Raw genomic sequence first — 25,537 nt, 5'->3', positions numbered from 1 at the left:
CTTTTATTTATATGATTAATTTAATTCTTTGGGAAAAATACTTCTCCTTTTCTAAAGACCTCTTAAACAGCTAATGGATAAACTTCTAATAAAACCTTTGTCTGCAAATTACAACTAAAATATTTGAGTTAGCAATGGGCACTTCATGATACTTTGCAAGTGAAGTGAAAAGATAAAGTGTAGGTATTTTTCTTACGCCTGCAATTCAGATGATTGTTCACTATATGGAACCTAGAGATTTTAGAAATTATTTGTATTTGAAAATGAGAGTAAATGTGAGACTGTAAAAACGTGAGACTATAAAAGACCTACAAGATTTCAAGATTTATGTATAGGGCGACAGGACTCAAGCTGATAGGAATGCTGGCACTGGGCTGGCCATTATTGACCAAAGGACACTGTGGGAAGCCCAGGAAAAGACCAACTGGTATGGAGACCCAACGTGTGGTTGAGGCAGCCTCACAAGTCAGTGTTGGGGAACAGATTCCCCATAACTGGTGCCGGGACAAGTGGTTATCCATACAGATAAAAATGAGGGGCGCCTGGGTGGCTCAGTGGGTTGAAGCCTGTACCTTTGGCTCAGGTCATGATCCCAGGGTCCTGGGATTGAGCCCCACATCGGGCTCTCTGCTCAGCAGGAAGCCTACTTCCTCCTCTCTCTCTGCCTGCCTCTCTGCCTACTTGTGATCTCTCTCTGTCAAATAAATAAATAAAATTTTTTTTAAAAATGAATCCCTACTTCACACCACACACAGAAATCAGCTCCAGGTGGATTAAAGACTGAGGGTGAAAAACAAACTACTAAAACCTTTAGAAGAATATGTAATAATAAACACCTTTATGCACATTGTAGTCAGAAACCCACTTTTTTCAAAAAACTTGGTAGTTAAGGAACTCAAAGGAGAAATGAAAACGAGGTCACTTTTCAATTATCCAGAGTAAGAATGATGAGCAAAACTAACAGATAATCTCCATGCTTCATTCGACTCCCTGTTTTTATTCTGCTCTTCCTCTCCATGAGATATGATGGTGTAAGGGCTCAGCCTGACTTAGGGAATCAGCCATAGTGAGGGCAGTCATGTCCTTGGGTGGCCTGCTGGGAGCTGCTGTTTCACAGAACTAGTCCTTCTGATTTGTCCTTTCTTATATACTCCCAATGCAGAGTAGAAGTAAAAGTTTCTCTTTGGGAGAAAACAGAGTTTGGGAAGCATTAATCATCCCTCCTCCCTACCTCATCCTCCATGGGGGAAAGAGATACTAGACTTTTCCCTGTTCCCCTCCCACAAGATTGAGAATATTTGACCCTCCTCGCCTTCTATCTCAAAGGAGGCTGATGACTGTTTCTATCTAGAGGGGGCTGAGCTGGTGAATCCACAAGAGACCTTGATGAGCAGGGGAAGGGAGAGAAGAGGAAAGAGAGAAAGCAAGAAGAGGAGTTCTAGGGCAGTCTGGATTCCCACCATTCCCCATGGGTTGAGTCAGCACTATAGAAGGTGCTTTGGGGCTTAAACCACCTTTCTGTTGGGATATTTTGTGGCCAAAGGGACCCCTGCTGAAAGAGGCTGTAGGTTACATTACCCATTGTGCCAAATGGCAGAAGAAGAGGCCAACCTCATCGGTGTGTCCCAACATAGAAATGCCACATCAGGTCTTCCAAAGAAGTGACCCACGGCATCCTTAGGAGAGAGGCAGAGTTTTAATGTCCACTGACTTTAAGTTCCCTGAGGTCAGAAATTTTATATTCCTTCATTCCCGGCACCTAAGACAGTCCCTGGCACAAAATGAACATGTGATTGAGAACCACCACCTAGAACAGCAACAAAAAGAGAAAGGGAGGCTAGCCACCAGTAACTCTTCACTAACCTCTTGACTACCTGGCCACCAGAGCTTCTCTAGCAGACTGTGAGGAGAAAGAAGTAGGTGTTGGGAGAGAGAGAACAAGACTCTTTCCCCCATGTAAGTGGTTCAGGCCTTCAGCCCAGTCTGTGGTGGGAAGGGGAGCTTTTAATTGAGAGTAAGATTGCAGTGCTAACTGCACTAGGCTTTTTTAATAGCTGCAAGTGTTGAAAGATAATGGAATTGGAGTACTACCCAGAGGGCAAGCAGTGGAGGGAGGTCAACAGAGCACAGCTGGTAGCAGTTATTGGAAAAATAAATCAATCATGCATTTATACCTCAGTGCCTAGAAACATTTAAGTCAAACAAGTGACAGTAGCCATGTGGTATCCTTAGAAAACAAAGGTGATTAGAAACCAAAGATTCTCCAGCAGGATAAGCCTGTGGAATTGTTTTTCCTAGAAATGTTGATGAATTTGAAACTTTCCACTCACACATTTATACTCAGTCTTTTTGGAGACACGTGGCCCATATTTGTAAAATGACAAGACAGCATCACACCAAAAACAATACAAGATTATACAGAGACCATATAGGAGGGGTCAGCCTTGAAAAGTAGTGGTAAAATGGTGAACCCAGGCAGGTTTGAGGAACCACACTAGAGATAGCCAAAGATGACTTGGAAATGTAAGAAACTGAAGGGAAGAGATGACGAGGGCCATCATCCAAGGCAAGGACCAAGGACAAAAAACACCCTGAAGGAAGTGGAAGGATCAGGGAAACATAATTAAGTAAATCCAAGTCATTCTTGGATGTCCATCCACACCAAGTGTTAAAAGTACCTACTAGCCCAAATTAAGGGGTACAGTCAGTGGGGTGGAACAGCTCAAAGTAACTAACCATGCGAAGACTAACCTGGTCTCTTGGTGCCCATGGCACCCACTCTGCATCATTCATAAGTTAATTGGCTGGCTGCCAGTAAATTAGAGATCTATAGCTATAGAGAGAGATATATAGATATCTAACTGAGATATAGATATCTATATATGTCTATATCTCTGAATTAGAATTCTGCTTCCCAAACTTAATTCGAATTTTTCTTTGTTGTCTCTAGAGTATGTTTGCTCATTTGTTTGTTTGAGAATTAAATGAGCTAATGCTTCTAATTTACCTAGAAAATACTTGGCATAAAACTATGCTCAGTAAGTGCTAATTACTGTGAGGGGTCAACTTTTTTATCCGGGTGGTGCACGACTGCATCATAAGCTCGTAGGTAATTGAGAGGTTAGTAAAGGGAGAGAAATCTAAATGCTTGCATATAGTCGACCAAGTGTGAATGTTCACACAGAGAACTGAAGATGATTTGAGTCTAGTTAGGATACCTGGTAGAGTAATGTCACCTTAGCTATCTTTGTCAAAATCATTAATTATGAAACTCACTAAATTGCAGCAAGGGGTTCTCCCGTCTCTGAACATGGAGGGTATCTCATATGCCAGCGTCGCAACTCAAGTCAGTGTCATGACCTCACATCAAACTGCATGTCTTATCTCCATCCAACATTCCATGCATTTCCCTGGATGCAGAAGTCGTTTCTCAAGTCATTTGGGAAAGGAGTGGAGAGAACAAAAATGACTGTGAATCAAGATTTAAGTGGGAAAGTCTCCTTTTAAAAGTGGCTGATTTGCCATGGGATGTACGTGGAACTCTGAGACTAGCCACAGTTACATTAATCAGACAGTTATTAACCTAAACTGTCAAGTGGGGAGAGTTCAAAAAGTGCATTTTGAAGCTATGATAAACCAGAGGCTTTTTATTCTAGTGATTTAAGAAAGCTTTACATTTTTATTTCCAATTAACCTATCAATAGTGATGTCACTTAAATACTCCTAAGGAATATTATCTCCTCATTATTGCCAGAAAACATGCTGCCCAATTTCATAGCTCAGCTGTTCTCATGCATGGAGGGACAATCTGAATTAACTTGAACAGAAACAAGAGTTTTAGACACTCGGCTACATTCCTACTTGTAAAATTTAAGTAATTAAAATGTGACTTTAAATAATAAAAGAAAATAAAGTAGATAATGTTTATTTTGTGCATCAAAATGATAGTGATACAATGCTTCTCTAACTTTCTATGTATTCAGTGTTAGTATATCAATAGAAAAATTATTGTAATCCTCACATTCCATTCCAGTACAATTAAAGATTGTGGCAATGAGTAAAGACCCTCTGGAGAGTTGTCTTAAAATTAAGCTATTAAGAAAGAGTGGTTTTCGTTTGTGAACAAACAAAGATAGCCCACCTGGAAGATGGGAATTTTTTCTGCCCTGTAGACATACTCCTTGTGCATTTAAAAATCAGACACAAGAACACCCATTATTATGTTGACCTGAAACTTTGACACTATAGAAACAACATGTAGTCGAGGAGAAAGTTGTTGAAATGATCAGGGAAGTTCAGTCCCACAAAGCCCTAACTAGATTTATTCACCGTTGTAGGGATTCTCATTACACCTTTCATCAGACCTTCCTTCTCATTCTGCTCATGCTTGCATGAACCTGGACCTCAAAGCTATTTGTGACATGTGATTATGTGTGTATTCTTAAACAATATACCAAAGGTTAATAATAAATCACAGATATCTTACACATCTTCATGTAGAAGGAACTTTTAATTCTGAACTAAGTAAAAACCTACTCTTGTATCTTTCTCCATGGCTCAGCAATCCGAAAGCAATCTCAGAAAGAATGAGGAGTCTGGGTTTGGGCATTAAAGGTCCTGTGTCTTGTCATCTCCTCCTGTGTGCTACGTGGCCTTTCACAAATCTCTTTTCCTCCCTGAAGTGCAGTCTTCATCTTAAAGTAAGATAATAGAAACCAGAGATAAGATTAGTAATACGGGCTCCTTGCCCTCAATGCCCCAAGTATGCTTTGGTGGGTGTATTATCAAGAACCGCTTCTTTTCTTTACTTTACCCCCCAATCAATTAACGCACCATTTTCTCTGTTGTTCTCTCTCTCTCTCTCTCTCTCTCTCTCTCTCTCCCTCACGCACACAAACACACACACACACACGCTCACACAGTATTTTGCTAGCTGCCTCTATAAAGTATATTCTAGAAATGTAAAATGTGATTTTTGCCCTCAAACTGTACACTGGGAAGGGAAATTTTAGTCCCATATGAATGTATTTTCCAGCACTTCTCACAGGACTCAGGAAATACAAAAAATAATGTCTGCTGTCACCCATTTATGCCAACAAAGGTATGGTTACACCAAAAAGAAAAGAGATGCCTCTACCTTGTGACTGGGTCATCTTCTTCTTCTAAGCTTATTTCTTATTGCAAGTTAGAAGATGGTATTGTTTTTACTTTCATACATTTCTTCACCTTCATTTTGTAAGAGGGACTTCTGCGAAGTCCTTCTCATGGAATTCAAGGTCAGCCTTGGCCAAAATGAAGTAGCTAGCATTTATTCATCCATTTAAGACATGTTTATGAAACTACCCTGTGCCAAGCACCTTAGTCAACAGTAGAAAAACAATAGTGAGCAAGGCACAGATGTTTGCAAAGCAGTCTGTCCTCAGAGCAATCTCTCCCTCAACCCCCACACTCTCTCAACTCCCTCTGAAGACTCATTCTCTCCCATTAATCATTTTATATTTTATGCAGTAACAATTTTTGTCCCCACTACCAGTGAGTTTTTATTATCTATTATTTTTAAGGCAACGTGTTACCTATTACTAGAAGGCACAAAGATAAAATCCCTCTTTCCAGGAGTTTATAATTCAGTAAGTACGGAAGTGAGAAATGGTAGTGAGGAAAATAAACACACAATAACTAGAATGAAAGGGTTGCAGTAAGTAGTATAAGAGAGGTTGTAGCTAAAGTGCAGAAGAGCCCAAGAGAAAGGAGGAGAGCTTCTCCTGGAGTGACCAGAGACAGCTTCTTGGAGGATTTGAGAGGAAACTTCGAGAATGGGCATGATTGCAAAATGAGATTGGAGGGGGCAGGAGAACGGTAAGAATGACAAGGAGGGGTGGGGCACCTGGGTGGCTCAGTGGGTTAAGCCTCTGCCTTTGGCTCAGGTCATGATCTCGGGGTCCTGGGATCGAGTCCCACATCGGGCTCTCTGCTCCGCAGGGAGCCTGCTTCCTCCCCTCTCTCTCTCTGCTTGCCTCTCTGTCCACTTGTAATCTCTCTCTGTCGAATAAATAAAATCTTTAAAAAAAAAAAAAAGACTTACAAGCAGGGGTAAGGGCAAGAGCAAAAATGCCCACGTGAGAGAACCCAATGAAGAAGGGAGGAATAAGAAGCCAGCCAGATGAAACACAGGAAGATGGTGGGGGATAAGCTGGAAGGAGGAGGGGACAAGGTCCTGTGTGATCTTCACACTGGGTCAAGGAGCTTGGATTCTGTTCAAAAAGAAGGAGGTGAGGTGGGGAGGTGTCTGAAGGGGAGAGAGACCAACACAGAGATGAGCTTTAAAAGATGCTTGTGGCAACGATGTGGACCAAAGGAAGAAGGAGAAGAGAGAAATGAGGAATGGAAAAACACAGAGGTGAAAGAGGAAATGACCAGCTGCTGCTGGGAACAGAATGAAAGTCAGTTTTGAAAAGCACATTCAACTCCATATCCTTTGTCTTTCTATAATGCTATCTTAAGAGACTATTTCTATAAAAATGAAATATTTAATCTGGGGCGCCTGTTAAGCATCTGACTCGATTTCGGCTCAGGTCATCTCAGGGTTGTGAGACTGAGGCCTACTTCGGGCTCTGCGCTCAGTGAGGAGTCTGCTTGAGATTCTTTCTCTCTGTCTCCCTCTGTCCCTCCCCCAGTTCACGCTCTCTGTCTCTCTCTAAAATAAATAAATCTTTTAAAAAAATATTAAAAGAGGTTTCCAAAACTAGCTTCTCCAATATGGGCATGGTTACCACCACCCGATTTTCATGTCTTGTTCTTAAATTATTTCTTAAAGCCTTTGTCTTAGTCTCTTCAGGGTACTATACAAAAAATACCACAGACTGGGTAGCTTATTAACAGCAGAAATTTAGTGCTCATCATTGTGGAAGTTGGAAGTCCTCACATGGTGGAGGGGTGAGGGAGCTCTCTGGGTTCTCTTTTATGAGGGTCCTAATCCTATTCATGAGGGCTCTGTCCTCATGATCTAATCACCTCTCATAGGCCCCCACCTTCTAATACCATCACCTTGGGGGTTAGGATCTCAACATATGAATTTTGAGGGGATATAAACAATCAGACCATAGCAGTCTTCATATGTCATATTCATTCCTTGTTTTAAAATCTGTTCTTTTGTTCTGCCTCCTCCTCCTGGATCCATTGTCTTTCCTTCTTTCCCTATTCTGTGTCCTGGGGAACTGATCCCTGCCTTCATCACACAAACTCTCTTGCTCTCTGGTTTCCTGTTGGATTTTGCTGCTGAGAAGCATAGCAGATCAGAGGCCCTGTAGAGAGAGAATAGAAAGTGTAATAGTTTTTTAACAAATAACAACAAATTTAGTGGCTTGAAACAACACCAATCTTATGGTTCTGGAGATCAGAATTCTAAAGTGGTTTCAGTGGGTTAAAATCAAGTTATCTTACCAGCAAGGCTGGTTCCTTCTGTGGGCTCTAGGGGAGAATCCATTTCCTTGCCTTTCCCAGCTACTGAAGCCACCTACACTCCTTGGCTTATAGCCCCTCCCTCCATCTTTAATACCAGCAGTGGGGTACCTTTCTCATCTCATCACTGCTTCTGCCCTTACATCTTCTCTCTCTCAGATTTTGACCTTTATGATTACACTGGGGCCACCCAGACAATGTGGGATAGATGATCTTTCCATCTCAAGGTTCTTAACTTCCCATCTCAAGGTCACATCTGCAAAGTCCTTTTGCCATGTAAGGTAACATATTCACAGATTCTAGAGACTAGATCTTTTGAGAGGGACATTATTCTGTCTGCCACAGAGAGGTATTTGTTCCCCCTGTTGCTCCCGGCTTCCACGCGCTAAGCCTGGCAGCACCCATCCCTCTACAATGACAGCTCTCATCAGACCCCTGAAATTTGCCTTCCTCTCCCAGGCTCTTTCAGCCAGAGGTGGTAACAGTCCCCACCTGCAGCGCCTCAACAGCCCTCTGACTCCCAAACCCTGCCCACACCTCTGAAATAGTCCCATCATTAAATTATCTGTAAAATCCCAGCTGACTAAACCACCCATCTTGCTACACCTTTTCACATTCTGACACCATGAGAGTGTCAGGTCTGGAACTGGCACCTACACAGAAAGTGGACGTAAATGCAATATTCAAGTGGGTTGGCGTCAGGAAAACCATTGTCACCCTGTGCCAACATCATGCTCATCAGACAAAGCATAATGCTTGCATCTGATTAGGAGTAATAATCCCTCATTTTCTCTCGATTACATCCAGGAAAGAGAAATGACAGCTGACACAGGGTCCACAATGGGAAGTTTCCTCTTTGATTTCCTTTTGGTTGTTTTTCAATCAAATTGGGAAACTGACTTCATGACCTAACGCAAGTGATTTCTGGGCAAATGGGTGAGACACTAGCTGAACTGCCAATGAGGGTCTTCTCTTCCTGCTCAGGTGGATCATTTCAAGATGCTTCCCCAGCCTCTTCTTCTTGCCTGAGCCGTCAAACAGACATATGAAAGTGAAAAGTGTCGTGCTTATTTTTTCCCTCAAAGAAGATATTTTGCTTTAACCAGCTTGTCTTGAAAATCTTCGTTTGCGTTCATGTCTGTCACCACAATGGAAGTTATCCCTCTGTCTTAGCTTAGGGTTTGGATGAGCTGTCCAGCATTCAATGAGATTCTTTTTCTAAGAACTATCTATCTAAAATCATAGAATAAAAATAGAAAAACAACATCAACATCCTATAGGAATTCCTAACATGCAGAACTTACCAAACCAACAGAAGATTTCTTTTTTTAGTTTTTCAATTCTAAGGGATGTTTTAAGAAAAACATTTACCTCATTTCCACCATGAAATATCCCCAGTAGTTCAGTTACTTCTCTCCTAGTTTCATTATAAACAGCTTACAACTGCGTTCATTTTTTTCTCCACTCTGCCATGTGATGACAATGATAGTAGTAATTATGAGAATTAATAATGCAGCATTATATTTGTATAGTTTGGAGTTTACAAGGCACTTACATATAGTTTGTATTAATTGACCATGCTTCCACCTGTTTGACATAGATCATGAAACCAAACTTAAACTTTTTATAGATCTCATCTAAATTTGGTTTACACAATAAGGAGCAAAGAGTCAAGAAACAACTTCTGAAAAATGTTTTCTTTCAATCATACATCCATCTGTTGAACAAATATGTATGGGTATATCCCACGTGGCTAAGCCTCTGCCCTTAGATAGTTTACAACATAGTGGTAGACGAAGATCAACACTTTTAAAGAAACACTGAACAAAGGCACCCAGCCCAGACTGGTGGGATCATGGAAGGCTTCCTGGCTGTGGTCATACCTGAGGCAGGTCTGAAGGGATGAGTAGAATTAAGCTATTTGCAGAGTGGAGGGCAGATTCTAGACAAAGGGCACAAGAAGAGAACTACTCTAGACAGGTAGGAAGAGGTCATCAGGGAGCCTGAGGACGTGAAGAATGGCACATCAGCTCCCATGAGAAGCCCTAGAAGAGCAAGGAGATTTAGAAAGAAGTAGTCTAATAAAATTCTCTGTATGAGATTAGTATTGCTAAATATCTGACAAGGAAAAAAAGAAAGGTTTGCTGGGAAAGGTGCCAAATTGTACTTTATAATTGACCCCCACAAATTTGGCTCTGCATCATCCTTAAATTTTACATCTATTTTCATGTTTTAATTAGAGGGTTTTAAAGTAAGAATGAGAAAATAGGGGCTTCTGAATGGAGAGCTCCCCTTGAATCTCCACCAGAGTGGGCCCCCTGTTTTGAATGACCCGCCTAAGCATCACCCCAGCTAGCAGGCAATATGCCCAAGTCAAAGACTGAGCTTTGTTTGAGCTGTGACTAAGTCTCTTCTGAAGGGGGATATGAAATAGGGTACATCCCCCGCCTCAAGAGATAACCCCTCAGAATTCCGCAGCAGCCCCTAACTTCTTGCTCCCCACTTGTTCCCCTCACCATCGTGGCCTTTCTCAGCAGACATGTGCCCAGGCAGGACGTTGACGAGGGACCCTTCTGTAAATCCAGAAGGGTTGTTTCACACTTGTGTTTGGGTGAAGTCTCTTGAGAGAGGTTGGAATGTTTTAAGTGATTACTTTCTAGGACGTAGTCTAAAGAGAGCTTCAGACAGTTCTCCGTGTATGTATTAATTGAGGCAAATTAAAGTTGCAGAGTTTTGGTGCTCTCAGACGTGTGCTTCTGTTTCCAACTGGGTTGGGAGCTTTCCCTCTGGAAAAAGCTGCCGACTTGCTGGGCTCCTGCGCCTTGTTGAAGCAGTAGTGCACAATATTTGTAACAAGAGCCAGGTCCTAAAGAGAGGCTTGGATCTCCTCTATCTCAGGCACCAGCCTCGTGGAAGAAATGGAAAGGTAGCCAAAACTGTATAACCTCCTAGAAGACATTTTTACTGTAAGAGTTATTAAATAATATCTAACAAAAGTTAATTGTGAAAACAGCCATTACCTATTCAAGTTGAAAATCAGCCTGTCCCTTTGCTTCAGCAGGACCGTCAGGGCCCAGGGGTCCTGTTGTCAGAGCACCTGGTGATGGTGGCCGTGGCGGGCAGCGGCCAGCAGCCTGATTCAAATTTTTTTTTTCCTGGCACTTTATGATTTCGTTCACACTCAGCCTCCATTCTGCTTTCTTTCAATCCTTTAGCATTTGTTTCCCATTGCTTTACCTGTCTCTACCAATTGTTGTAGGTCACCATTACTGAAAGAAACCTCACTGGCCTCCTCTAAGTACTATTGAAATTGCTGTGGTGTAGTTAGAAGGTCTTGAGGCAGCATTTCAAGAAAGCGTTAAGATCTGCCGCGATGCTCAAAAGCTGAACTCACTGTATTCTGAGAAGACAGACAGCTACTCTAACTGAAAAGCAAACTTCAGCCACGTAGTCAACTGTGATTAACCACAGGCCTCCTTGTCAGGAACTGTGTAGATGACAGTAGGTACGGTCCCTGCCCACGAGGGGTCTGGAGTCGGCGAGAGAAGCCAGCCTGTAAGTGAAAAATTTGATGGTGCTACCCTGTGACCTCAGATCATTAGCCACAACAATGGTCGACAGCTAAATCTTCCATGAAATGAGGAAGAGAGATATCCATTGTTTGTTTGTGTAAAATTTGGAAAGAACTCAAACCCTCACATTATAACCTAGGATTTTAGTCATGTATAATCACGCAGGATAGACTCTTGTGGGGCAGTAGTAGGAGCGAGGGCAGTCAAGTTAGTACCCCACGAAGCATGTTCGTGAGATGTCAGAGCAAGACTTGAGCGGGAACGACTGTGACTTAGGGTTAAAGGAAATCCAAGATTAATTGAGTTCTTATAAATATTTCATTGAGCCAAGCCAAATACTTTCTCTACAACTTGGCTACAAAAACGCACACAGGTCGGAGTTTACATTTCTCTCCTACGACTTGATCTATTAACCACTTAAGAAATATTGAAACTTTTACCTTTCCCTGCCTTGGTTTTCCAATAAGAAGAGAAAAGGTTTTACCTGCAGACCCCCTGGCAAGTTCTAGGATTTGGTAACAGCTTAAAGAAAAATCCGCCATGATGTGTTGAACGGAAATGTGGGAGTAGAAATGCAGAACTTACTAGGCTGTGCCAACAGAGGGCAGTCTTGTCTTGTCTTTTTTCTTTTTTTTCTATTGACGTACAGTTGACACACAATATTACATTAGCTTCTGGTGTACAACATAGTGACTCAACAAGTCTGTGCATTATGCTGTGCTTATAAGTGTAGCTACTTGTGTCACCATACACACTATTACAATACCATAGACTTCCCAAAGCTGTACCTTTCATCCCTGTGGCTTATTTATTCCATAACGGGAAGCCTGTACATCCCTCCCCCATTCACCCATTTTGCCAGTCACCCCGCTGCCATCCCCTCAGCCAACCATCAGTTTGTGAGAGAGCTGTCTTATCTCATTCTTTGCCCCTAAGACATTGCTGTAGGGTTATTAGTTGCTTCAAGGCAACCACAGATATAAGTATTTCTTCTTTGGGGCGGGGGGAAGGAATGCCTAGAATTTTAGCTTAAGTCCTTTGGTTAGTTTCCTAAATTTGACATCTCCTTGACACACCCAAATTAGCACACACATGTTCGTGAAATTTGGGTCTCCCTCTCTCCCCACCTCCCTTTTTCTCTCTCCCTGTACCCCTCTCTCTCTCTCTCTCAATTCTAACAAGAACTTGATATTTTAAAAATTCTCTAAGAACAGGTCAGTGGTTGGTTGGTGGGTTTGTTTTTTGTTTTTTGTTTTTTGTTCTTTTCCTTAAGTAGGCTTCACACCCAGCATGGAGCCCAAAGGAGGGCTTGAACTCACAATCCTGAGATCAAGACCTGAGCTGATGTCAAGAGTCGGACATTTAATTGATAGAGCCACCCAGGTACCCCAATAAATGGAGGAGTTGTGTAAAGTTCCATTTTAGTAACAGAGCTTAGTTGAAGATAGTTCTCTAACAGAGAGTATAGAAAGAGAAGAACATCAGAATCTCAACTGGTCTTTTTTCTTCATCCCTGAAAGGACTGCAAATTTCCCAATGGCTTTATCAAATTAATTCCCCCAGTTGGTTCACATGTAAGGGAGGAAAGTGATGCTTTTCAACTGGCCACATCCTGACAGCTACAGTGAAGTCAGACGACATAGGAAGGTAATCAGAGAACCTCTTCTGCCCCGACAGACTCCTTATATATCCATGTAATAAGGATGAAAGCAAAAGGAATCAAATACAAAATTCATTTAGGGAGTCCCATTTAAGATGACTGTGTATACCACTACTAGTGAAGTAAAAATAAAAATTAAGTCTTTTGTACAATTTTCATCATTTCACAAAAAAGGAATAGGGGTCTTGAGTCTGGGCTCCCACTGAGTTTATTATCAATGATACTAGGTGCAAATGAGTTGGCCCACTTTTATAACCTGCTCAGCACACTTTGTAAGATTCAGAGTCTGTGACAGGGACAGCATTTCCGTCTTATTACCTGACTGGCATCCACCCACACCAATTTTTCTTTTTCTCTGAATTTGGTAAGATGTAGGACTATACCCAACTTCCATTGCTTCCAATGAGGCAGGAAATCAGCAGACTCCATCCTCCCATGTCCTGTCATGGGGAGGGGACTTTGGAAGGGACTGGAAGTCTTAGATGAAGGCTAAGGATCCTTTCTCCAACCAGCATCAAACATGTTCTCTTCTCCCTCTGAGGAGACACTATATCAAAAGCTAAAAATATGGAAATCTGCCACGCCAAGAGGTCAGGCCATGCTTCTGGGTGCTCAGTAAAAATAACAGCTCTGACCCTTCCCAGAGCCCCAACCCTGAAACTCCTGCATAGGAGATGTCAGTGTGGCCCCCATACAGCCCTTGAACCCCTCTGTTTCTCAACCAGTCCTGTAGTCTTCCAATCTGCCACCTCTCTCTCCCATGCTAATGTCTCTTCCCTCAGTTCTCATGAACTCTTAATAGGAGAAAGGGAACATAAGAAATGCACAAGAGAATGAAAAACATCAAATTTCTAAGTCTTGCTATACTCAAGTATGTGACCAGAATGCAGATGACATGTGACCACTTCTGTAACACCATGAGATTTCTTTGCCCTCCACATGACTCTATTACAGTGTCAGTCTCAAGATAGAAGTTTCCTCAGGCAATGGTTATTAGCAAGGGTTGATTTGGGGGTCAAGAGTGTTTATAACCCTTTTCCCATGATTCTCAAGATAAGCCATGTATAAATGCTTCATTCATTCACAAATATGTACCATGTGTACCATATAAGATATATCATTAAAAAGAACCCCCCCGCCAAGTCCCATGGGCTACCTGGGTGGCTCAGTTAGTTGAGTATCCAGATCAGGTCAGGATCTTAAGGTCCTGGGATCGAGCCCCACGTCAGGCTCTGCACTCAGCATGGAATCTGAAGATCTCTCCCTCTGCCTCTGCTCCTCCCCTCTGCTCAAATAAATAAGGAAATAAGATATTAAAAAAAAAAAAATAGGGGCACCTGGGTGGCTCGGTTAGTTAAGGGTCTGTCTTTGACTCAGGTCATGATCCCAGGGTCTTGGGATCCAAGCCCTGCATCGGGCTTCTTGCTCAGCAGGGAACCTGCTTCTCCCTCTGCCTCCCTAACTGTTCATTCTTTCTCTCAAGTGAATAATTTTTTTAAAAAATTAAAAATTAAAAAAAATAAAAATAAATAAAGCTTGAACTCCCGAATAGCAGAATAAACTGCCTGACAGTTCCCCAAATATACCATGCTCTCAAGTCTCAGGGTCTTTGCACATGCTGCTTTCTCTACCTAGAATGCTTTTCTTCCTCCTTCACCCAGGGAATTCTTACTGATAACTTCAAAACTCAGTTGTGATGTCACCACTTCCAGAAAGCTCTCCCTAACTACTAGTTCACCCATTCTGAGTTAGATGACCCTCTTTGTATTCCCTTAGCACTTTGTGAATGTCTCAGTCATAGCAAAGATATATTGAAAAATAATCTTATTTACCCACCTTATCTCCAGTTAGACTGAGAATTTGTTGTAGATAGAAACTATACCATTTGTTTCTGTCTTTATCTTATCTCCCTAGTAGACTATCTAGCACATGATAAGTGCTCAGAAATCATTTGATGAGTGAACAAGCTACAAGTCTAGGAGGAAAGACGGAAAAGTATAACTGTAGCAAAGTGTGATAAATACTGGAGTAAGGTGCAGTGACAAATGAATACAGGGATTGGAAACGTCTGCTTGAGAAGAAGACAGGGTCTAGGAAGGAATGCCAGAGAAGAAGATGCCTAGGCTGGCCTTGAGGAAGACCAGGAGATCACCATGCTTAGAGGGAGGAGAAGGCAAAGAGAACAGTAGCATGTGGAAAATGCTGGAGGCTCAATAGGCATGAAGCATTTGGGGAGATGTCTCTTAGAAGAATGACTCTAGTGGGGCGCCTGGGTGGCTCATTTGGTTAAGCAGCTGCCTTCGACTCAGGTCATGATTCCAGGGTCCTGGGATCCAGCCCTGCAGCAGGCTCCTTGCTCAGCAGAGAGCCTGCTTCTCTCTCTCCCTCTCCCTGCCACTCTGCCTGCTTGTGCTCTCTGTCAAATAAATAAAATCTTTAAAAAAAAAAAAAAAGAAGAACAACAACAATAACAATGACTCTAGTGACAGAGGAAGATATTGATGGGAGGGTGACAGGAGAATATTGGAAAACCAGGTAAGGGCCTGATTTGCGCTAGTTAGCAATGGAATACAAATGAAGGCAAAAACAGATGTTGACACATTCAGGAAATGACCCTCAGCATGACCCTCAGGTTTCTGGCTTGAGTGAGTGGTGGTATCATAAACCAGAATGAGGCATTAAGAGGAAAAATGACTTTGGGAGAAATATGGTAATCCCAGTCTGCTGGTATTGAGTTGGATGTGTCCATTGGACCTCCAGGTGAAGATGTGTAGTAATCAAGTAGATATGTGAGTGTGAAGCTCAGAGGAGGGTCTAACTAAACATGAAGAGTCTATTCTAACTTCATTGGACCTTTTGTTTCACTTCTACGACTTACTGAAGAAGTAAATACTGTGCAATGATGTTTCCGGCATGGTTGGGAACTGCTAGGAAAGCAGTAATTGGTCCCCTCTCTGCCACTGGAGGTGCAGTGGCCTCCAGTAAGGTGATCGACTTCAGGCTGTGCCCATTGCCTTATGGAAAGGAGACCATTAAGGAGACCTGAAGAAAATGTGGCAAACATTGCCTCTAAAACAAATAATTTAGTCCTGTCGTTCATGATTCTTCTGTGAAATTTGGAAGTTATACCAGTGAGGCAAACCTCTTCCACTGCCCAAAAAAACCCTACTTTCAAAGACCACTGTACACAAAGAAGAGGGGAAGTCTTTGCTTTCATTACATTGAAGTCCTCATCCCTAGCAAACTCTTTATAAAAGGAGACAGGGACACCTGGGTGGCTCAGTCGGTTGAACATCCAGCTCTGAGTTTCAGCTCAGGTCCTGATCTCGTGGGTCAGCAATCAAGCTCCATGTCAGGCTCTGTGTTCAGTGTAAAGTCTGCTAGGGATTCTCTCCCTCCTCTCCCTCTGCCCCTCCCTTGTTCTTTTCTTCTTCTCTCTCTCTCTCTAAAATAAATAAATAAATAAATCTTTTAAAAAGAAGGGAGGGAGGAAGGGAGGGAGAGAAAGGAAGGAAGGATAGAAGGAAGGAAGGAGGGAGGGAGGGGAGGAGGGGGGAAAGAGAGAGAGGAAGGGAGGGAGGAAGGAGGGGAGGGAGGGAGGAAGGAAGGAAGGAAAGAAAGAAGGAAGATAGATGTTGCTCCCTTGCTATAACAAACATGTTTGTTCTTCCCCCACCATTTTGGGGGTAGGGAGTGGTCTTATTTTAGTGCCACCCCGCAGTTATGATGGTCACTTTTTGTTCCTGTTCTTGCCCTGCCCCCATCGTGATAATGCACTGCGCTAGAGAGTTTGTTTGCAATTCTGTCTGCATTACAGAGTTTAGGCTGAGATCTGCTTTAAGGGACCCAACTAAAATAGCATTTTTGCAAAGCAACTCATTGTGTTTTTCCTGGCTAATTTATCTTAAGTGACTTGCACTGAAATGAAACATATTTTAATTCAAAAGTTCCTGACAGTAATGGTACTGTGGGAGTTACATGATGTGTTCGTGGTTGAACCTCTTTTATTCGAGGTATCTATTCATGAAGGCTAAATGGGAATTGCTTATGGAGCCCAGGCATTTCTAACAATTCAAGAGGGATTGGTATTTAACCAAACAGTTCTGGCAATCAGGTGTGAGCATGGCAAAGATTTAGCAAGGGCATTAGTCGTGTGTGGAGAATGGAGGATCTCATTTTTAATTCAAAGGACTGTGATAGAAAACTCATCATCAAACTTGAATATCAACCAGCCATGTTTACAAAGAAGGCAAAATCACAATAGCACCCAGGGAAATTTAAATGATGCATGATAAAAATTCTCAGAGAAGCCCAAAAACCAATCATCCCATCCAGCATGCTGAATGAAATGCTGCACTAAGCCCAGCGCTGGTACTGTGTTCAATGAAAAAGTCTTAAAATATTTACTTCTTGTTTCAAAGAGAAGGTACCAGGTTTATTGGGAATTGTGGTATCAAACATAGTCCCTAATTTTTAAAAAAATGCCAAAAGTCTAACTAAAGCTTCTGCCACACTGACTAAAAATAAGTAACATACCACCCCAACGTGTGGTCTGATATTTTCACTCGTGTAAAGGTAAATCAAGTTTGTTGGTCAGATTCAGGATGCAGCGAAGAATTAGCCACTTCAAAGAAGCAACAGGGTATAACCAAAGTGTTCAGATGCCCTCTGGAAACTGGTCCTCTAAAGGATGCTTTTCTGATCTGTTGGAAATGCAGCGTCAGTAGATCCATCTTTGGCTGAGTTAATGTTTCCTTAATTAACAGGTAGGAGATCAAATCATCGAAATCAACGGGGAGAGCACAAGGGACATGACACACTCCAGAGCGATAGAACTCATCAAGTCGGGAGGAAGAAGGGTCCGTCTCCTGCTGAAACGTGGGACGGGGCAGGTCCCGGAGTATGGTACGTTTCACGTTTTGATTCGCCTTTTTTCTCTTTCTTCTTTGTACTGTAAATGGCTCTGATTATTTGTACAAGTATATCAGTCCTCCAAGTCTACCTAAATATATTTAGCTTTCAAGAGATGTATATAGACACAGATATATATGCATATGTACATTGAAGCACAAGATTGATATGTGTGTGAGCTCTTTCTTTTGCTCCCTTGGTTAAGTGATGTTTAAAATAGCAAATAGAGGACCTTCCAGGGCATCTCTGAGTGTGCAGGGAGAGCCAGCCACCACTTATACATTAGAACTTTTGCAGTTTGACGAAAAGTCTTCTGTTCATTTGAGTCCACAGTAATTTCTCAGTTGTTTCCTAAAATCACTCATGTGTCACACTGCCCCATAGGCTATGTGACTGAGGCCAGGGGACAATAAGAGCAAATCTTCAGGTGTGGGAAGATGAGAATGTAAACTTCAGTTCACGCAGTGGTTGCATTTTCTTGACACTTTGGGACGGTCCAAGAATTCACTCTTAACACTGTGCATCTTTGTGCTTTTCCAGAAGGCATGGAAGTGCATTAGCTCTGCCTTCAGGAGTCTTTAATGGTGTTACTTCTCAGCAGCATTGAAGGCACCACTGACAGGTTGACTAAGAAACTGTTGGGTGGTCAATAGGTGAGAGGCATCAGCCCCTTAGCTGGGCTGTAGTTAATGTCAAGGAGTGTCAGATAGACAGACAGACATCAGTGAAGAACACTGCTGAGAATACCTGTCCAAATTAGGGCAATGGGACCTAAATAAATAATAAGCTCAAATTGTTGATCTAGACGCTAGCTTTCATCCCTCCATCCCCTACCCCCCCACACACACCACACACACACACACACTCACTCTCTCTCTCTCTCTCTCTCTAAATAACACTTTTCCCTCTCTAATTATGCTTACCTTAATCATGGGAAACTTGCCTAATTACCAAATAATTGAACACTTCCTTAGCTAATGGTGCGGGATAGTCTTGAGTTCAGTTGAAATATATGAATTCAAATGCCCTCAATAACTTTGTTTTCGGGATCTTGGAAAACCCCAAAAGCACTGGCAAGTACTCAACTAAGGAAAGCACTGAGAAGTTTTTGTAAGCTTAGCTCTGTGCCCCAGGAAAGACTTCATCCCAGGTTCCCATCCTTAATATCTGGATCTAATAATGTATGTTTAAATATTAATATTAGCAATAAGGACAGGCCTGATCCTCTTAAGTGGCACTGGTGCTAATCCCTTTGTAAAGAATCCTACTCTGGGAATAGAGTGATTTTTTGTACCCCAGAGAACTAAGTGATCCAGTAAGATGAAACTGACCTGTGGCAGTTTGTCACTTCTAAAAAATACCTTATTTTAGGGGCCCCTGGGTGGCTCCATCCTTGGGCATCTGCCTTCGGCTCAGGTCATGATCTCAGGGTCCTGGAATCAAGCCCCGTGTTGGGCTCCCTGCTCAGTGGGGGCCCTGCTTCTCCCTCTTCCTCTGCCTCTGCTTGTGTTCCCTCTCTCGCTGTCTTTCTCTCTCTCTCTCTCTCTGTCAAATAAATAAATGGTATCTTAAAAAAAAAAAAAGGATGGGTAAAGCCGTTTTTAAAAATACCTTATTTTAAAGGTATCCTTCATTCCACAGCAAGACCTGTTATCTGAGCCATGGAACGTCCATACAGTTAGTATTACTCTTAGGTCCTAACAAGTTAATCTTTGAAAAGTTAATCTGAACCACATGACTACCCAGAGCTGTCTGTTCTGTTCTAGAATCCCCGTTGGGTACATACATCTTTTCAGCAGCTCGTCTACTGTGAGCAGTTAGAACATTATGGTTGACCCACTGACAGCATCACTCAAACTGTGATGCCCACATATGAGGCTGCCTTAAAGCATCTTAAAAGAAAAACTAAAAATGTGTTTTTGGACAAGACCAAAATTCAACATCATGTCAGCATGATCCCTTTCATTCTTAACATCACCTGAAAATACCTGGTTAAGATTGAATTTAACAAACAGAGAGTTTGTTAAATATCTGAACACAGTTTTGAGGGCCCAGTCATCAATACAGTTAACTCCAGTCATTTTGCAGAATTTCTTCTAAATCTATTCTTCTAAAATGTAACATTAAATCATGCTTGCCAATGGTTAGAGTTTGTCGGCTACTGTTGAAGTTAGACTGACACAGATTTTGACTGTAAATTAATTTTAGAGATTATGTCACAAAATATCCAATTTAATAGAACAGAGCGATCTCCTTGAGGGAAGTAAAAGAATAATCACGAAGTAAACATTACCATCTAAGCTGAAAGATGCCTGGTTTTGCATGAGCAACCAAGAAGGTTAGGGATCAGACCAGCATCTCTGAGGATAATGCCATCAAGTGATATTTCTGGAATCTCATAGCAACTAATGGGGTCCCCAGACCACCCCACATTCAGATATCTACTAGAAAGACTCCTGGGGCACAGAGTAGAGTTGTACTCACAGCTAAGATTTATCAGAGTGTTGTAGTAAGGATACACAGTGCGATCATATGGGGGGAAACAGGCAAAATTTGAGGAATCCGGGTGCAAGATTCCTTATTCTCTCTCTCCCTCCCCCTCTCTGTTTTTCTCATGAGGGGTCACCCAGAGAGCACTCTTCCCCAGCAACAAAAACACAGTAATAAATGTGTGATACTGTTGCCCAGAGAAGCTCATTAGAACCTGGCACCAGGGTTTATACCATGCTACTCATGCAGGCACCCTTCACGAGCACATACCAAAATTCTAGACTCCCAGAAGAAAAGCAGGTCATCAGCATACACTGTATTGTCTGCACAGTTGTGCAGGAGATACCCTTATCCTTTAGGGAAGGGTGTATATTAGTGTAGGAGACAGTTTACTGGTCGAAGTCCCAGAGGCCAACCTTGCAAGCAGATCTTTCTGAAGACAGGACAGCCATCTCACAGCTGCCACGCCAACTCTTTCCTGTCCCGGGGAGCAAGCCAAAGAAGCAGCCACTGTCATGGAGTTTACAAATGACCCCAGCTTAAAAGGAGTGCCCACAGCTGAAGAGCAACCTAATTCCTCCAGCACTAGTTAGACTATATCATGAAGCCGAATTTTTTGTCCACGATAAAAGAGTGCATTTTAATGACGCTGGCAAGGGGGGCTCTGTTACAAAACCAAGTAATGGAAGCCAGAACAGCAAAAGAAAATGCCCGAGATAACCAGTAGATAGAACCAAGAAGATAATCCACTTTGTCCAGATGTACCCTCATCACAGGAACACCGAATTTTCCATGTACTATGAGTTTAATCCCGTTTTTTTTTTCCCTTTGTTTGCCTTTTAATATCCAACACGTAGCAAAAATCCATCTTTAGAAGACGATTAAAGGAAGTTGTCAGAATCTATAGGAGACATAACCTGCTAGGGAGCCATGTAGACTTAATCCAGCCTGAGAGGGTGAGCTTTGAAGAGTAGGAGATCGACGACAAACAGCCTGTTTTGAGCGATAGCCACCAGCCCTCCCTCTGCTACCTGCCTAATTCAGAATTCACAACAGCTCTGAAGCAAGACCCTTATCTGGACATTTGGCCACGGGGACAGAAAAGCAGATCTCAGTCAAGAGAAGTAGGAAACTCATGTGCTGAGTTCCTAAGGTGATCTGTGACAGGGAGATAAGCCCAGGTACAATTGAAAGAAAAAAAAATTCCAAGGGTAATCTGGCAGATTGTTGACTAAACAAAATCAGTGTGAATCCAAGTGAGCCGAGGAAAGGAATAAATATGCTGCAAATATGCCATCCATAATTACCGCAAGACTAATTGTCACACGACAGCCCAGCCAAGTCAGAGGCATAAATCAGCAAATGTAGCCACAGAAGTTGGGGCTGCACACAGGCTGTCGAGCAGCTGCAGGGGGAGTCGGCAAGGGATAAGGGCTTTGAAGACGTTGCTTTTATAGCTAAGTCCTTGAAGGAGATGGATACTTCAACTCTACTCTAGTCCTCAGGATAAGAATTTGTTGATTATAAACTCCCCAGGAAGTGTGAGCTCCCCCTCCCCTGACACACATCTCAACAACTGGCAGGAATAAGGAAATTTCACTCCACCATTCTGAGAAATGAATCCGAAGACGATGCCTCAAAAGTAGCACCCTCCTTAACACTGGTTGTTGCTGTTTGAATTAAATCTAAGAAGGTTAAGAGAGAAGAAATCATGCGTCGTGGTTCTAATTCTGCTCAGGAATAAATTATACACATTAGCGCCTGCCTTGAAACACAGGTGTCCTTCATTAGCATTCAAAGAACGGAGGTGAGCACTCCCTTGATTTAGACACCAAGCCGCAGAGCCAGGGGTGAAGTCAAAATCAAGCAGTTCAGACCAACTTGGGCCTTTCCCCTGGTGATATTCGCCATTCAGTTCAAATCAAAATAAAGCAAAAACAAAATACGCTTGCTAGTCTTAGTGGTCTAGCCTGTTTATTCCCTTAAAAGGCAACAGAACCAGTCTTTCCGACTACAGTGGTGAAGGGAGTCCACTAGCAAATGGAGACTCAGTAGTCTTAGGAGGCCACGCAGGGTTACAAGGAGGAGGCAGAATTCTCTTAATCTAGGTGTCCCTGTGACAATGAACACCAAATGCCCACACCAAAGGAAAGAAAGAGCCAGTCTGTGAATTTGATTTCTACCTACCCTTCTATTTTCAGAGTTAGTGTCTTTATTGGGTTTTGACTGGATCACAGATCTTTGGTTAAATGGGACTGTTTTCATTTTAGAAGTATAATAAAACTGCATTAAGTACGGAGAGGAAAGGTATGAGTCAGGAACTAGAGCTAAAGAAATGAATGAGGCAAACAGTTGTTTAGTTAAAGACTGCCTTTCATCAGAAATACACATGACTTACACTCAACCTATCAGAGCACCAGATTAAGCAGAACTGGTCTCTATTTATATGGCAAGAGGCAACGTTTATTTATTTATTCTTCTTCAGGAATGTACTTGAGCAGTTGTAAGGACATGGATGGAGCTGGAGTCTATTATGCTAAGTGAAATAAATCAGTCAGAGAAAGACACACACCATATGACTTCACTCATAAGTGGGATTTAAGACATAAACAAGCAAAGGAAAATGAGAGAGAGAAACCAAGAAACAGACTCTTAGCTCTAGAGAACAAAGCGATGGCCACCAGAAGGGAGGCGGGGCGGGGGATGGGGGAAACAGGTGCTGAGCCCCCAGGGAGATTAAAGTAAAAACTTTAAAATAAAAAGGAATATACAGTGACAAGTTAACATTCCAAGCATATTCTTATATTCTTGCTTATAGTTATTAGTTCAGCAAAGGCTCTCTTCCCTTGGATCACACGAGCATAAACTGCAGGCATTATGCCCCTACTAACTAGTCCACATGAGACAGTCCTGTAACTGATATCATTAATTCATGTCATTACTACTCCCTTAACTCAAAGAGGATTTTTCTGGGCACCTACAATGGGCAAGTCTCTACCGTCCAAGCTATAGTCCCAGCTCTGAGGGAGCTGAAGTCTAGGAAGGAGACATGGTTTCCAACAGACTGGTGACAGATGGAAAGGTCTTCAAGGACCAGCTCTAGTGAAAAACTTGAAGTGGGTTTTATTAATTACTTGTGGAATTTAATAAGCGCTTCTAGAATTAAGGATCCTCAACAAGCCTTGGCTGCTTCAGTTGGTTAAGCATTTCCTTTGTAATATTTATACCCACACTTCAGACATTTTCTGAAGAAAGGACTCACTGAATGTAGGTGACTTTCTGTTTAGACCTTGTCTGAATTATTCTAAATTCTAAGTTAGTAAACCCAAACTTCATCTGGCAAATTTGCTAGCCATCCCTGCCCACCTCCTGTGGCTGTCAGCCCCAGGGAGCTCTGAGCACTGTGACCTCACATCCTGAGGCCTTCGTGGGGGTGCTGCTGTGCCCCCACAAGAAAAGACCAGGGGAGAGTCTTCGTTTCCTTCGTTTCTTCCTCGGAGACCATGTTTATGGGAGCTTTAAGTGGTTCCATAGCCTTTGCACTAATTCGCCTGCATTTTTAATAGGGCAAAAGGCAGCTTGCTTCAATAATAAATTCTGAAATTTAATTTCCGCTTCTGACATTCATGGTTGAGTGTATCTTCCTTTTCCATGAGAGGTTCCACAAATCACTCCCGTACACCTCTACTGAGGCAGACCGGAGGAAGAGGACAGGCTGTGAGGCAGACCTCCGGGCTGCATCATGCAGAAGACAGGCTGCTTCTTGCCTAGAAAGGCTCAAGACTGCTCTCTACAGCACGTGGGTGAGCCCAGGAGGTGGTCTATGACGCTCCGGATAAGGTTCCCATTTCGCGGAGTCAGAGGCAGAAGTTTCCTTAAAGAACACGCAGCTCTGACATTCCTTTCTCCACTGTTCAGCTGGACCCTCATTTATTATTTTGAGTATTTTTAGGACAAGGGTGAAAACTCATTTCTTCACATTGTTTTATTGGGAACCATGGACTGTAATGAATATTGGGTTTGGTTTTGTTTAGTTTTGTTTATTGGATACCCTCGTGTGATTTCCAACATGTTTTCTCTTTACGGATATATTGTAGGTTCCCCTTCCCCAAGTCCTCACTTTGTTAGGCATTCAAGCCTCTGATAAAAATATATTAGAGGGGAGCCTGGTTGGCTCAGTGGGTTAAGCCTCTGCCTTCAGCTCAGGTCATGATCTCAGGGTCATGGGATTGAGCTTCCCCCCGCCCCTTTCTCTCTGCCTGCCTGTCTGCCTGTTTGTGATCTCTGTCTGTCAAATAAATAGATAAAATCTTTAAAAATAAATAAATAAATATAAAATATGTTAGAACACACAATAACCAAGAAATCTACCAAGAAGAACCGATTTAGCCTTTGAGGTCTGACCTCCCTCAATTCCCAAATACTCAAGTTATTGACCACGTGCATGTCGGAAACCGTAAATATCCCAGTGCCTCCAGGAAGCCATCCTGGAGAGGTACAGTTAGGCTCAAGTTTCAAACCCATCACTTGCACCCATTGTGAAGTGGGTGCTAAATGCCAAAATTATTTTCCACCCACTGTCTGACTTTTCTCTTGTCTCAAAGAAGAGCTGATACAGAAGGATTTTAATTCCTGTAAAGGACTTTGCCAACAAAACCCTGCTCTCCAGGTACTTCAAGTGGTATCTAGTACCTTACGACACATTCTTGGGTAGGCCCAGCCAACTGCCATAACCAATAGCCATAGAGTCTCCACGTAAATCAAGCTTTCTTTTTTTAAAAGATCCTTTTGTGGCAGAGCCTAGTGGAAGAAAGAGTGAGTCCACGAAGGCCGATTTTTGTTAGTGGAGAAAGTGCCTACAGCCTTGCTCAGACTGAGCAGACCTGTTCTGAAAAAGGCCTCCCAACATTTCCTTTTAACCGAATTCCCTCCATCAGGACCAAAGATGAGACAATATAATGCCTTGGTCCGCTCTTGAATTATGTGTCTAACTACAGCAAAATCTCTAATTGAGAATCACACACATTTTTCAATGTGCTCTTTGAGTTCCGTTTCGTTTGTTTGTTTGTTTTTGGCTTTTTTAACAGAATAAAAAATGCACACTTAGTCCTCACTAAATTGCTGTTAACTGTCCGTGGCTCAGACATTTGCTCACAGGATGACTTGCTTTTATACTTGTGTACAAAGATGTGCGCTGTCTCGCATGTAGTAACTCTGGCCTCAGCAGGCCACCGGGTGTTAGGACTGAACACACACACACACACACACACACATCCACACATCCACACGTCAGTGCGCTTAGTAGGCCAGCATGCGACTCTCCATTTTTCCTTTTCCACTGCAGTTTCTACCCCAGTCTCCGTGGCAATTCATTCCCACCGTGTTCCGGGTTCTTTTCTTTGAACATCTGTCCGTGAGGTTTCCTAGCACATGTATCTTTCAAGCC

At 42.5% G+C, this 25,537-nt stretch overlaps 1 protein-coding gene across 3 annotated transcripts in view; it reads left to right on the top strand.

Annotated features, from left to right (window-relative positions):
• Positions 1–25,537, top strand: part of MAGI2 (membrane associated guanylate kinase, WW and PDZ domain containing 2) — a 1,365,890-nt gene that overhangs the window by 1,270,308 nt on the left and 70,045 nt on the right. For all 3 annotated transcript variants that reach the window (XM_047694173.1, XM_047694175.1, XM_047694174.1), the window contains one exon: positions 17,457–17,595. In XM_047694173.1, coding sequence (XP_047550129.1) covers positions 17,457–17,595 — 139 coding nt within the window. The remainder of the gene's footprint in view (positions 1–17,456; positions 17,596–25,537) is intronic.

The sequence above is a fragment of the Lutra lutra genome, chromosome 11, assembly GCF_902655055.1.
Source record: "Lutra lutra chromosome 11, mLutLut1.2, whole genome shotgun sequence".
Lineage (NCBI taxonomy): Eukaryota > Metazoa > Chordata > Mammalia > Carnivora > Mustelidae > Lutra > Lutra lutra.
Note: the sequence above shows the minus strand (reverse complement) of the source record. Positions and strands in the feature narration are given on the sequence as shown.